The sequence below is a fragment of the Syngnathoides biaculeatus genome, chromosome 8 (assembly GCF_019802595.1).
Source record: "Syngnathoides biaculeatus isolate LvHL_M chromosome 8, ASM1980259v1, whole genome shotgun sequence".
Classification (NCBI taxonomy): Eukaryota; Metazoa; Chordata; class Actinopteri; order Syngnathiformes; family Syngnathidae; genus Syngnathoides; species Syngnathoides biaculeatus.
Genome location: NC_084647.1, coordinates 5955673 through 5971349, shown reverse-complemented (window position 1 = coordinate 5971349; position 15677 = coordinate 5955673). Strand labels below are relative to the sequence as shown.

Here is a 15677-nt window from a genome sequence, read left to right as displayed (position 1 = left end):
GCATTTCTGGCAAATGTAGAGTAACCCAGGAAATTATTTAGATAGAATGTAGCGGGAGTGTTTGCAACTCAAAGCAACACTGGAAAGGAGAGGAATGAACATTAGCTGAAGTAAAACTGAATATATGTGCATGAATGAGAGGGACGGAGGGGGAAGAGTGAAGCTCCAGGGAGAAGAGATGGCGAGGGTGGACGACTTCAAATACTTGGGGTCAACAATACAGACCAATAGTGAGTGTGGTAAGGAAGTGAAGAAACAGATCCAAGCGGGGTGGAACAGTTGGCAGAAGGTGTCTGGTGTTCTATGTGACAGAATAGTCTCTGCTAGGATGAAACAGTGATGAGGCCGGCCATGATGTACAGATTTGAGACGGTGGCACTGAAGAGACAACAGGAAGCAGAACTGGAGCTGGCAGAAATGAAGATGTTGAGGTTCTCGCTTGGAGTGAGCAGGTTGGATAGGATCATTAGACGAAGAGTCAAAGTTGGATGTTTTGGAGACAAGGTTCGAGAGAGCAGACTTCGATGGTTTGGACATGTTCAGAGGCGAGAGAGTGAGGAAATTGGTAGGAGGAGGGTACGGATGGAGCTACCAGGGGAGAGAGCGAGAGGAAGACCAAAGAAAAGGTTGATGGATGTTGTGAGGGAGGTCATGAAGACTGTGGGTGTTAAGAGAGGAAGATGCACGAGATAAGCTTAGATGGAAAAAGATGACACTTTGTGGCGACCCTTAACGGGACAAGCTGAAAGGAAAAGAAGAAGTTTACAAACAGCATTTCTGTAGGAAAAAAACACAAATGGTCTAAATGTGGATGTTTTATAAAATGACAATGGTGTGTTTGCTGTGTTTTGGAAGTACTTGCACCTCCTGTACGGTATTATTATCAGAACATGTATATCTGTCACTGAAGATAATTAACTTCATAACACTTCTGCGGTGAAATGCGATGTGATCATGTCAAACTAAAGAGAGATCAAAAATATAACAAATAAATAAATTGTACTTCTTTAGAGGACACCATGACTCACCTCGCACAAACTCATTTCAAGTTCTCTAAATTGATGACATTTAGCTCATGTCATAATCAAAGACTAAATCCCAGCCTTATCGTCTGCCGGGTGCAGAGGTCCCGGCTTTGTCTAATTGCCACAAGGCAAAGCGTCAAAGCTGCATGTCCCTCACTGTTTACCCCCACTGAGGCTTAGAGCTGATAATGGAATTACTCTGAGTCCCAGGAGAAGAGAGCGAAGGAAGAGCAAAGTGGAGGAAAGTGTGGAGCAACAGTCGCAGCGCAAACAGAGAGAGAGAGAGAGGGAGAGAGAGAGGCAGAGCGATAGAAGGAGACAGAGAGGATGGATGGAACATCTGACAGATGTGAGAAGAAAAGGAAGATGAAGTACCCAGTGATAGGCGCCTGTTGCCAAAAGCAAAAGTCTGCAGACTCACTGTTTACTCCAAAGTGATGTATCATAAGGTGGGGATTGAGTTATGATGCCGGATGCAGCTCAAGTTCAAAGCGCAGACCGTAAAAAAACATGACCACCAGAAACACATTCCGAGACTTTCCTCGGCGAATTCTTGAAAAATGATGGAGTACCTGCTCGTATTTTTTTCCTCTTCGCTCGCAAAGCCACATGGCGCGGCATCTTCAAGCATCAAACACAAAACATCATTTTGATAAATGCACGCGCACTCGCCAGATATTGAAGTGTAGGAGAGATTGGATTGAACGTTGAAAGATGCCTCAGTTCTGAAAAGCCAGCTTCACTTTTACAGAGTTGATTCATTTTTCTTTTGGAAGCCGGCCTGCAGTTTTTAGTGGCGGTTTGTGTGCATGCATCTGAAGGAATTCAAGCTAGAAACTTATTTGTTTGTATCTCTTTTTTTTTTATTTGGATGCGACCTCGTAACCGTGTGTGGCTTGCGTGCAACTTTACTGGATGAAATCCGCCAAGTCGTGACTGCCGATGCCGGACACCCGATTGCGTTGTTGCCAAGGATTCTTCTTCTGCCATCCCACTCGCAAATTTGCACCGTCGAGCATGAAAACGCGTAATGACTAGAAATACATATATATTGAAGGACGTGACTTATTTTGTGTAGTCTTGACCAATGTTCCTTCTAAGCTGCGCAACTGCGCAATTGCGCACTTGTCGCGCACTCAGCCCACATGAAAACCGATCCAGCGCAGTGAACCACAGCCTGACGTCTTTTTATTTTTTAAACATGGAAGCGCACGGTCTCAAACAATGAGCTACTGCTCAACCTACTTCTACTTCCTAGTTTACCTGACACCGTCCCCCTCTGCTCTTAAAGGGGTACACTCATAATTACAAACAGAACACACACCCGTAACTTTATATCTGCGGGCATGATTGACCACACCCGTACGATTTTCAAATATGAGCGACTGCCATATGTGCATGAATGGCTTTTTGGAGGTATAGCCAGATGGAATTACATGTAATGGCATAATAATTTTTCATAGCTATGTATGCTTTTTGTATACTTTCACAAATATTGCCAATTTGTGTGCTTGTGAAGTTTTTCTAATCACCATTTCTTCCTTGTTGTACCTGCTTCCCTCCAACATTTTTCATCTACGTTCTTCTCTTTGCTCCGTTCTCAACCCCCACCCCCAGTCTGCTCGCAGTATTCAAGGGGGGTCTTCGCCATATTCGGCCTTTATGACAAACGCTCAGTCAACACGCTGACATCGTTCTGCGGGGCCCTGCACATCAGCCTGGTGACACCCAGCTTCCCCACCGAAGGGGAGACCCAGTTTACCCTGCAGCTGCGACCGTCCATCAGAGGGGCTTTGCTGTCCCTTTTGGACCACTACGACTGGAGCCGATTTGTCTTTCTCTACGATACGGACAGAGGTAAAATGCAAACAAATACAACAAACGTCCCGGGCCATCATTAGATTCATCTTTTGAGCATTTACTGTACATAACGAGACTATCAGTTGAGTGCAGACCACGAAGTGGGTTTGTGGAGGAGGAGTAAGAGACTGACTGATTAACTCTCGGGGTTGGACTGTTTCACGGATTCCATAGTGACTCAGATGGTCAAAATAAATACATTTGTCAAATACAATGGGGAAAAGAGTTCCAATAACTTCAAAGCCAGCGTTGGCCTAAATCTTTCGGATGGCGTCCTGTGTTTGGTTGGCTGTATGAGGCGATATATCTTTTGCGAATTCTTTTATTTATTCTCTGTTGTCAAGTTTAGCTTGTGCATGTTGTCAAGATGAAACTAACAAGTGAAGTACAGACGAGACCATTTATGTGCACCGTCACTCATAGGGCCTGATTTACTACGCTCCCAAATAGCAAGCGTTAAATTGCATTCACTCGAACAGACTGCACGTCACGTTAGCGGGCGTGTTATTTCTACTCTGCGACGATTGCAATCTTTTAATAAATTTTGTGTTCGCTCACTTTTAACAGCTTGTGAAAGCAGTTGGCAAGAGGTGTAAAAGTGAAGAAGAGGGTTCTGCACTTTAGGTGCCTTAAATGGTTTTCACAAATTTTGGGAGCGCATGCCATGAGGAAGACATGACATAACACAAATAAATTATTGAGGAACAGAAAACAAATCTGTTGGCTCGATAATTTGGGAGGGCCAGCCACTGCATAAATCAGATGTTTTGGTCAATTTAACCCATCCCATGTGTGTAATTTGGCTGTAAATGGAATAATCAGGGAGAGGCCAGCACCAATGGACCTTTCCGACTGGTGATCTGAAGCTCCGCCCCCTTAGCCATGCCCCACAAGCTTCCAAAATGGCAACAGAACAGAACAGGTTTGAAGTGGATTCTCTATCGCGTATTCCAGATAATATTGTGGTATGTTTTTTTTGCCAAATGCGTCAGACTTGTCCAAGAGAGTTCTACAGAGGGGTCTAAACTATTTCCCGCAAGGATATGTACACGGAATTAAGATTTTGGACGAAGGTGGGACGCAATGTCAGAGTTACAGCAACACGTTGGCGATCGATGCAAAAAAAGTTTGACGGCTCACAAACTTCATATTGAAATCCAACTGGATAAAATAGTGGAATCATACTACACATGTAAAGCAGGGTGAGTACTTTTTATTTGGAAAGATCATGAGTAATATCTTTGTAATGTCTTTGTAAGTGAGTTCGGTTCGATTTTCTACAAGTACATTTAAACAATGGTGATGAACCCAGTCAGTACCGTAGTCACCAGATGAAAAAGTTTGACTTGCGTTGTAGTCGAACCCAGTGCTCTGTCTTAAGTCTGATGTGATACAAATAGGCAAATAGACATATCTCTTGGATGACATGGCGTATTTACGTATCACTAACCCGACATTTCGGCATCAAACATGACACACTTCATTCAGCAGGTCAGTGATACACTAACAAAGTGAAAGTTGTTCTCCTGCAATGTATAAAGCACCGATAATATTTCAACCAAATTCAGAGAAGATACTTCTCCCTCACTTACTTTCCAACATACAGCCTTGTTTGTTGATATTGCCCACACTTAGTTGCACGTGCGCTCTTCCGCGAGCCTTAATCCATCGTAGACACTTCGTCAACTGCGTTTTAGGTTTTGGAAAATGAATCAAACGGGCCCCTTGTCACTTTCATCAGAATTGCACGTTCCCCAAGCGCATCTGAGGACCATTTTCTTCGTAACATTATCTTTTCCAAGCGCACGCTACTGACAACCAGCATTACTTGTGGGACAATACGGCGAGAGGGGCGTGCCAAGCCAGGGGTTAGTCTGATTGGCTGTTACTGTGATTGACGGGTCGGAACGGTCCATTGACACACACACACAGACACACACTGAAATCCCGAGTATGAGGAGTTTTGGCATTGGTAATAAGGGATTCCTTTGATTATTCACAAGCTCCAAAATTGCAATGCCGAGGAAACGATTTGCTGCTGTAATTTTTATTTTTGGCAGTCGAATGTTTACATAAGTATAAAAGTTCCTCTCACGTCTATGTTACGGTGTAGAAACTGACGCAGGAGTGGATGTCATACACAATCCAGTACATGTAAAACATACTGATACAGTTTTTTTCCGGTTTGGCAGACAGACCGGTTACCAGTTCGGATTCTACACTTGTTTGCAATCAAGTTAAGCGCAGACCTGGCCATAACTTAACCATCGCATCATGCACATGGACAAAGCACTTGCTTTGTTTCTCTCACAAAACTCGAGCAAGAGGAGAGGAAATAAAGGTCAATCGCGATCCACCGTCCCGTGGTATGGAGGCAAGTGGAGGCTGTCTGGATTCGTATCCTAGGTGACGACAGATGAAAGCGGAGAGAGGCGGAACACACAAGAGTCAGTCAAGTTGGCTCGGCAGCCAAAAAAAAGAGAGGAAGCATAAAGGACAGGTGGAAGATGAAGGGAGCGGGGGACAAACAAGTTGATGGGAAAGAGACAGGTATGGTGGTTTGTCGGAAATGTGAGGAGGCCGGGCGGGTGAGGGGGACGAGAGGCGGGAGAGAAAAGAGGGGAACAAATGGGGTCTATTGATATCCAGTGGCATGCAGCGGGAGTTGGAGGAGATTAAAATGGGAGAAAATGAGGAGGAAATGAAGGAGAAATGCAGCAAAGGATGAATGTGTAGACTTTTGGCCGTGCTCACTTGGCCAAGGAAGGAGATCTCGTTATAGGCTCCCATTATGCTCTGCTGCTGGTAATGTGCTGGAAAAGGGGCAGCAACACTGTCATCTGTTTTATACTCACTACTTTATTAGACTCCCCACTGTGCCGCACACACACACACAAATATTTGTAGATGTTTAATATATAGTATGTATTTTTATACACACACACAGGACTCTTCTTTTAGTGCAGCACAACCGAATGTAAGCCAACATTTTCTTGAAGATAACTCTAAATATACGGTTGTAAACATGCACTAGTCTATAAAAGTCGAGCCCTTTTTGTATTATTACTACGCCCGTCACAATAATTTTTCCAAGATGCCGTATTTACCCCAAAACTATAACAACAAACAATAATATTGTGTTTTTAATACCGCTGAAATTGTGACAAAAAAGCCCAGCCCTGATCATTATTGGGTATATTTTTATAAAATATTTATATATCATTTGATTTTAGATCATCCTTTGTGTTTTTAGTGTAATTTCCTTTCGTTTCGCCTCTTTATTCTGTGATAAGAGCTGCAAGACTAGCCCGGTTTAGATGGAGGCCTTCTGTCCCGATGACCATCGATTTAGAAGCCCAAACGGAATGAAATATGCGCCACTTTCAATGGAATAAACGGGCCAAATATAAATGGAATTTTATTCGATTTCACAGGGGTGGAATATTCCTTTCGCGTAATTAATCAGAAGTACATTTTCGGCATTCAGGAAAAGCCGTCTCCGCGTGCTTCGCCTTGATGTAAATGCGCGGTGATATCGTTTACGCCCATCGTAAAAATGGTAGCTCATATACGAGGAAGAATTTTTTTAACTCCCCGTCGGTTGTTTTTAATCAAGTGTTTTCTTTTCTCTCAAATAAATGGATTAAAAAATCCCACATACTGTGCTGACGAGACAGCGGTCCTCCACGTTGATAAATGACGTGACATTCACAATGACATGCGCGTCTCACGGCTATTCATCAGAATAGATCAAGTCACATGCAACCATTTGACCAGAGATCTTCAAACCAGAATCATTTCATTTGGAATGACAAAAAAGTATATGTGATCATTCTGCTGAATACGAGCCCTTCGCCAGGAAATCAAGTACAGTAAAGCCTCGGTTTTCGAACGTCCCCATTTTCGAACGAATCGGTTTTGGAACGCAAATTTTGAGATTTTTTTTTTTTTTTTGCTGTTTTCGAATGGAAATCGGTACTCGAACGCCCCCAACAAAACCCAGAAATAACGTATTGCGCGCGGCCAGACCAGCTGACCCACTCCCGACACGTTTTGTTATCTTTTCGAACGCCCCTTGAAAAAATAAACGGAAATGACATAACGAGCGCGACGCAATCAGTGCAGTTTTATTATTCTGTATAACGCAGCCTCTGTACACAGATGTGTCGCGGTAGTGACTGTTGCTTTTCTTCTCATCTCATACGCATCATCTCGTATTAACCCCCAATCATGGCTCCAAAGAAATGTTTTTTTCCCCCTCATTATTGTTTGTTTAAAGTTATTCTGCACTTTTATGAATTAAAAGAAAAAAAAGTTTACAAGGCTGGGGGCGAGTTGAGATAAGGCAATGCACTCCAAGCCTAGCGTACTCTACTACGAAAGCATACATTTTAAGCAAAAAAATAAATATATTTCTTCAATTATTTTATTATATAAAGTATTTAAACTATACATGTATTCCTACTATGCAGTTTATTATCAGGAAAAGCTAAAAAAAAAATGCTTTAAAAAGCCTAATTTGTTGGGCTCGATTTGGTTTTCGAACAATTCACTTTTCAAACCGTTTTCTGGAACTGATTGTGGTCAAGAACTGAGGCATCACTGTATATAGTATGCTGACGCTCACTGTCGCCAACTACTGGCCGGGTATAAACAGTAAACGGTCCTGTCTTTGTGTTAATTTAGGACTAATGTATTGTAAGGTAATGTACAATCTTGTTTATGTCCAGGTTACTCTAGTAGTGGTCTAAGGCTTTTATAGTTGATGTAGTAAAATTGCCGCAGTTACAATAATCTTAGCTCATTTTTCATTGAACGAAAGCTTGTGTAAAGACACTCTTGTCAGACAAAAACCTAGGGACTCATTCTACCTTGGCGCTTATGTATGACGCAGGTGATCTGGCGTGGTCTTGCCCGATTAGACTTGTAGCCATCTTAATACCGTCCCCAACTTGAGTCCGGTAAAGGAGCCTGGGATGCAAACCTGCAACAACCCTTATGGATATTGAGGAATGAGGTCTTTGTACAAACTGAGCTCAGCTCACAAATGACCATTTTAACGATAACAGTCACCCAACTCTTGATTTACGCTCAATCCAACCGTTACAGGAAGAGTGAGGCACAAGGACGACGTATCAGTTGCTACATTAGTACCCCAACAGCGTGATCACAAGAGCCCACAAAACAAAATAACGATATAAACAATAGAAGGCGATATGTCGCGCGATGCTGGAACGGTTCAGAAGCAAAATACACTTCCTGCGTGTGACAGTCACGACTCCATTTCCGACCCGAGAGCAACCGATGAGCAGCGTGGTCAAGCAAGCGGATAAACGGTTCCTATGAATTGAATTACTTGGCCCAATTAATTTCACCAATCGGGCCGGACTAGCTATCGACGTCGCACTCGGCCTGAGTTCAGATCGAATTTCTGCCACCAAAATGTCACTCCGCCGGGCGCATCTCCAAGGAAACTGCACTCCTCTGCCATATTGGGCAACGTGCCTGGTGCTTGCATAAAAATCTGAATCCACGGGCATTTGCGCACCACCACAGATGCGCTTACTATCTAGTTATTGACTCACAGTTTACGATTTATGATCCCATGATGTATTTGATGTTGTTGGACAAGAGAGAATTGTTGGGAGGAATGCGACGGTAAGTGCTTTACCTCCACACCGGAAGACAAGACAAGACATTAGGATATTGCTTCAGTAAATGAGATGGGCTGATGAGTCTGCTCAATTCTGACGTACACCTGCAAGCACTCTGCTGATATTGCCAATACGCGCGCACACTGAGGTAATTGTGATAAAAATCAAACATTATCTGAACGCCGGTGGGAATATTAAGCATGAACGTTTTTAGGTGAAAGCGGCAAGTCATAATTGCTCAACAGCTCAGGCGGCTCTTGCATTGTTCATGCGCCTATTTTCCCTTCTCAATTTTCTCCCTTGCCTAGGTTATGCCATCCTGCAGGCGATAATGGAGAGAGCAGGGCAAAACGGCTGGCAGGTAAACTGACACACACACACACACACACGGAACCCTAGAAATAGGACAAAATATGGACATATCATACAGTGTGCATAAAAAGAGGTTTGCATGAGCACACGACACTCCTGTATTTGTTCAGCGATATTATCATCAGTTTACATTCCCTTTGTTTCTGCCTGATTTGTATCCAATTTGAATTTAGGTGAGTGCGATCTGTGTGGAGAGTTTTAACGAGGCCGGATACCGACGACTTTTGGAAGACCTGGACCGACGTCAAGAAAGGAAGTTTGTCATCGACCTGGAGCCGGAGAGACTACAGAGCATGCTAGAACAGGTACTGTCAGTGTACTACTACTTCTTTTCATTACGGCTTGTCCATCCAAGCCTTTCTCGTACATCTTCCTCTCCATCACCCACTGTCCTCGTGTCCTCCCTCACGACATCCATCAACCTTTTCTTTGGTCTTCCTCTCGCTCTCTTCCCTGGTTGCTCCATCCTTACCTTCCTCCTACCAATTTCCTCACTCTCTCTCCTCCGAACATGTCCAAACCATCGAAGTCTGCGCTCTCTCACCTTGTCTCCAAAACATCAAACTTTTGCTGAGCTCATTTCTAATCCTATCCAACCTGCTCATTCCGAGCGAGAACCTCGACATCTTCATTTCTGCCACCTCCAGTTCTTCTTCCTGTTTGTCTCCTCACCGCCACCGTCTTTAATCCGTCCATCACGGCCGACCTCACCGCTGTTTTATAAACTTTGCCCTTCATCCTAGCGGTCACATAACACACCAGACACCTTCCGCCAACTGTTCCACCCCGCTTGGACCCGTTTCTTCACTTCCTGATCCCCACACTCTCCATTGCTCTGTATTGGTGACCCCAAGTATTTAAAGTCGTCCACCCTCGCCATCTCTTCTCCCTGGAGCTTCACTCTTCCTCCTCCGCCCCTCACATTCATGCACATATATTCCGTTTTAACTGTTAATGTACTAGAATGTACTATTTACACAACAATAATGTTCTTGAGGCAATTCACTGCTTTATACTACATCTACAGGATTTTTTCCATTAAGTTCTACTCATCCATCCATCCATATTCCATAAAACATCTAGCTACGTTAGTACAGTCTGTAGTACATGTGTGAGTAGAGGTTTGTCACTGCTCTTGGCCAGTGTGGCAAGAGACAATGCCCCCCCCCTCCCAAAAAAATATAATAATTTGGAGATATTAAACAATTGAACCCAATTAAAAATCCCTTAACAGAAAATGAAAAAAAAATCTTTACAAATTGACAAAACAGTCGACTGTCACAAGGAAATGATTAATTACAGTCTTTAACGGAGGAATGGCACATTTCCATTTTGATATTTCCATTGTATCACTGTCTGCCAGCCGTCAGCTTCGGGCAAAACTTGCGACAGCGCGCCTTATGTGAATGAAACAAATGTAATTAACGGGGAAATATGGCCTTCAATAGCAAGTGAACAATACAGGCAGCATTGTCGGCCCCAACTGATTGAATTTGGCCCGTGAACATGCACCGGTCCTGGCGGAATGGGAGGCTATTCGTTGTTCGAATTTGGTGCTGCCCGACCTTCATTTAGTTCTACACGGATCATTTTTAACAGTTACATTTTCTACTTTAGTAGGTGTAATGAGTGTGTGGTTGGCGGGGGTCATGTTCCTTTCCTTGTGAGAGATGACGTGGCGGCGAACGTTCCAAGATGCAATTTACTTGAAATGTGCGTGTGTATGCATACGCGTCAGTGTGTCACTAAACACGACTGACACAAATCTGGCACAGAGCTCCGAGAACATCATTCACCGTTAGTATATTTATATCAATGATACACCTTGTACGGTACATGTGATTCATGTTATAAGAAAGTAATTACATACACATTCAGTAACATTTAAATGCACGTACGAATCGGACTACAAATATGAATATCCCTGTCCCAGACAGACAGACTGCTTTTTAATTAGACTCTGTGGTGAGTGAACAGACAGCCAGAGATTTACACAAACACACGTTAGTGTTAACAACAGACACAAACCCGTGTCACAACGGCCTCTGCAGTGCCTGCGTTGGCTCGCTTCCCTGCTCGGAGACACACTGCTCTGTTTGTCAGGTCCTGCCAGCTGCACTCTGTGTCTACGTTTTGCGTGCGTGTGTAAGTGTGTGTACATGTGTGTGTACGTTGCCGCTGTTTTATGAGGGTGCGAGAAACAACCCTCTATTAATGGTGAAGTAACAAATTGACGCTGTCATGTTATTGTACGTATTTTTAGATTAAAAAAAAAAAAAAAGTAACTGGGAACACTTTTTTGAAAATTTTGCAGATGCACGATAAACACATAACTCAAAGAACTTTGATCACAGGATCATCATTCAACTTTGCTGCAGGTTTGATGCTTGGCCCGTGTTTGTGTGTCTCGGCACAATAATATTGTCTGAGAGCAGGAATGTCAAGATAAAGCGGTGCCTCGACGTCACGCAGTGTAATTGCATTTGTACTGTCAACTACTGTCCCGGCATACAGGTTACATAATGGTTCATCCACTTTTCAACGTAAAAATATTCATGTTTTCAATGAGACGGTTGTCATATAAATACGGTCTGAGGTCATCTGGAATCAGGATTCCAAATGTGATGTTTTCTTGAAATTATATACATTTTACATAATAAAGCACAAGCTAATGGAACACTCTTAATTCACAGTCATGTTAGAATGGAAAACTCCATTACTTGTTCGGGGGGTTGCATCCGAAGTACCATAATTTCTGGCCTACAGAGCGCACCTGTGTATAAGCCTCACCCAGTACATTTGTAAAGGAAATACCATTTGGTACATACATAAGGCGCACCTGTGTAAAAGCCGCAAGTGACCACCTTGCAACCCACATTGAAATTGTATTTAACATGAGAAAGACGGTATACAAAGTTTTAATACCTTAGCTTGGTTTAACATAGCAACGACACGGTAGCGCGAGCAGGTCTGGTAAAAAAATAAATAAAAATAGTGGCGGGAGCTGCACAGTAGCAACACAGTAGCACAGCACTAACAGGGCTGGTTAAAGAAAAGAAAAAAAACCATACCTAAATCACTGAGACGTGGCAGTAACACAACAGCAACATGCTAAAGCTAGCGCGGCGCTAACAGGGCTGGTTAAAAAAAACATACCGGTAAAAATCACCGAGACATGCAGTAAGAAAGGAGCAGCGAGAGGGACGGTTTAAAAAAAAAAAAACATACCGGGAAAAGTCACTTCCCCAGCACATATACTCCACCGATCTCACTCATACCTTTTCCGCTCAAGTGCCCCCTTGCAGCCATTAAAAAAAATTACACAAATTATCCGCATCACCGCATAAGCCGCAGGGTTGAAAGCGTGTGGAAAAAAGTCGCGTTTCATAGGCCGGAAATTACGGTAATCCTTTCATCCATTTTAAATGAAACCGTTGAGTCTATGTTTAACAACCTGTGTGATTTTGCCTGTCATTGCCAACATTTTAACATATTGCACTTTGTCAATCTTTCTTCAGGCAGTCAGTGTGGGGAAACATGTCAAAGGATACCACTACATCATCGCAAACCTGGTAAGTTATATGAAGCAATATTCTGCTGTTACAAAAAGATTCTTTTAAAAATAATTGCAATGTTACCTTCGTCTTCCAATGTCAATAATATGCTCTATTTTGACACTTGGTTCAACAATTTACAGATGTAGCTATCAGACTCATCATCGTCAATTTAGCAACGGCTCGTCTTAAATCGCTCAGTCGTTCCCGTTTGGGGCCCGCGAAGAAGAGGGCTTGGCAGACGAGGTCAAGCAGGAAAAAAGCGAAGCTCTCAGCGCTTTTCGCAATTACTTTTCATCAGTCCAGGATCAAGCTCACATGGTTTCTTACCTCGTACGCTATCTCGTTTCCAAATGAGTCGCTCGACATGGGCACTCTATTACAGAGGCTTGCTCTGCATGAAATTTTATGAAGCAGCAGAAGCCGCACCGTATTAATTAGGGGATAAATACTGTCGATAATCTCTACGGGTATATTCAATACGCTTAGCTAGCATGCAATCTCTTATCTTCCTCATAACAGGGACTGGATCATAATATATATATATATATATATATCAAAATATATCAATTCTCTTTCCTTACAGGGATTTAAGGACATTTCTCTGGAAAGGTTCATGCATGGTGGCGCCAATGTGACTGGTTTCCAGCTCGTGGACTTCAGCAAGTCAATAGTCATTAAATTGATGCAGCGTTGGAACAAATTGGATCAGAGAGAATATCCTGGATCAGAGAGCCCACCCAAGGTAAGCGTTATCCCAACCCTAAGTAATACAGAATGGACATACGTACAGTAGCGAGTGAGATATTAATTATGAGTTAATAATGAAATGAAGATTTTTCTTGAGTGGCTCCTTTCTTTAAGAAAATATCGGGGGGAAAAAACAAGTACAATCCACAGAATTATTGGTGAGGAAAACATCCAACTTTATGGCCAAATATTGGTACCGGTACAGCTGAAGAGAGACACAGTTCCACCCCACATTTAACAGCGACCTTCCACTCTTCCAGGAAAAATTTGTACAAGATGTCAGATTGTGTCGGCTTTTTGTCCAATCAACCGCATCATTTGTGAGGTCACTGATGTTGGAACTGAGGACACTTACACTTCTCCAAGACTAAAGACTCAAAAGGCAACTAATGAGTTTTAGTTGATTCATTTATCAATTACAGCGAGTCCGCGGTTTAAGACGGTCTCGACCTAAGATGTTTCGACTTTATAATACCCGTCCCCCGTCCATTTTGTCTGGCTATTGCTTGTCCGTGTTTGTCCGCCGGGAGTGTCTTTGCATTTCTCGCCCTCCTTTTTAGACGTTATCGCCCCAAAGCAGAAAGCTTTGTCTTTTAGCAATGCTTCTGCAGCCAAAACAAAATCCATTACCGTGGAAACGAAGCTCAAGATCATGAAAAGACTGGAGAAAGGAGAGACAGCAACAACGACAAGGCTTCAGTCGGTCGACCGTGGTGACAATTATTAAAGACAACGCCCGTATTTTAGCACATGTGAAGGGTTCTGTTTCCACGTCGGATACAATGATCACAAAACAAGGTTCTTTGACACTTGTCGAGATGGCGAGGATTGAGGACCAGGTTCCTTCGCAATAGCTAAGCACCGCCTCCCTTTCTTCTTCTTCTCCATCCACCTCTCAGCAGTAATGCTAAGTACATACGACATCTCGTTTATTTCAATATATTTGTTTATTTATACAGAGTATTTTGATTGTAAATTCTGACTTTAATGGCGGAATCCGACTTAAGTCGAAATTCCAGTTAAGTCGCTACTGTAGGAACGACTCTCAGTCGTAGACGAGGACTCCATGTATTCGAAAACTACAGCTTTACTTTTGTTCCTATATTGTAGCAGCACCACATTCCTGTCATGCATTTTCATCGTAAGCTACGTCTTTCAACGTTTATCCCCTGCATCGGCTGAGTTTGTGCAAGTTCTTCTCCAAACATCGCAGGTGTAGCAATGTACTACTTGATCCAAAAAGGTTTCAGTGCAGATTCGGGCTTATCGCTTTCTTTTCTCTTCCTCGCTCTCCCCTCCTTCTTTGTTTTGGGATTTCCATGCAATTGCAGAGTCAGAGTCCTCATATGTAACAATATATGTACAGTATTCTACCTTGCACCTCTTTATTTGCACTCATCTGTTTGCTCTCCAAACAGTAGTGCACCACTCGCTACTTTTCTTTTTTTCAGAAGTTCTCTTTCCGTCTGTTCCAGAGTTTCATTGATCGGTGAATTTGAACTCCATCCAGCTCTGGTTTTTATTTCCATATCTTAACTAGAAATGTGTCCACCTATCCGCATTTCATGTGTTCAAATCATACGCAATGAGATATTTTTCCCCAGTCTGGGTGGCATACAGCCAAACTGTTTTCTAGTATTTCTGAAAATAAACACAAATACAATGCAGAGGAACTAATAAGATGACACAGAGCATTCTGATCATGGTATTCTTGACTATTGGCATGTCATTGTTCATTCAAACATCAGGATTAGCTTCCTCAGCATCGGCATCCTCGCATTCAGCGGATGAATCCTTATTAACCGCATTAATTTTCCTGTGCAGTTTACGCAACGTTTAGTATCGTAATGAAGCCGTCGTTATGCGCGCGTATGATGAATAGACACAGTCGAAATGTGGAAATGCACAAAATAAAGACAACTGCTGGTATTGTGAGAATATTACAGAGCTGCAGAGGTGCCTTACGATACGAGCGACCAGTTATCGATATTCTGTACGTGCCGTCGTTCAACCAGTGTTTTTTGCGAGCACATACTTTAAGATAGAAGGCTTTTCTTCAATCATATTAAATGTATTTACATGCGGGGTGGGGACTTCAAGCAACAAATTCAAAGTTCTGAAGACCTGAGTGAAAAATTGAGATATTTTCTTAAATCCCACTCGCGTTTAAAGCCATACATACTGAGCTCCAATATGCTTTTATACTGCCACACCAGTTGGAGCCGCATTTAATTGATACAGTGTGACAAAAAATTGCTTTTTTTATGTTCATCCATCCATTTTCTGAGACGTTTTGCCCCACTACGGTCGCGGTGGGGCTGGAGCCAATCCCAGCTGTCTTCAGGCGAGAGGCGGGGTATAAACTGAACTGATTGCCAGCCAATCACAGGCCAAATTGAAACAAACAACCATTGCCACGCAGATTCTTACTACAGGCAATTTTGAGTCTTCAATAAACTTGT

General features: G+C 42.8%; 1 protein-coding gene and 1 long non-coding RNA gene across 3 annotated transcripts in view; one reads left to right on the top strand and one right to left on the bottom strand.

Moving 5' to 3' along the window:
- Positions 1-15677, bottom strand: part of LOC133504504 (uncharacterized) — a 179173-nt gene that overhangs the window by 103099 nt on the left and 60397 nt on the right. The gene's annotated exons all lie outside the window — the stretch shown is intronic.
- gria4a (glutamate receptor, ionotropic, AMPA 4a) overlaps positions 1-15677 on the top strand; it is a 115624-nt gene that overhangs the window by 46405 nt on the left and 53542 nt on the right. For both annotated transcript variants that reach the window (XM_061826797.1, XM_061826796.1), the window contains exons 3-7: positions 2643-2882; positions 8848-8900; positions 9085-9216; positions 12430-12483; positions 13052-13210. In XM_061826797.1, coding sequence (XP_061682781.1) covers positions 2643-2882; positions 8848-8900; positions 9085-9216; positions 12430-12483; positions 13052-13210 — 638 coding nt within the window. The remainder of the gene's footprint in view (positions 1-2642; positions 2883-8847; positions 8901-9084; positions 9217-12429; positions 12484-13051; positions 13211-15677) is intronic.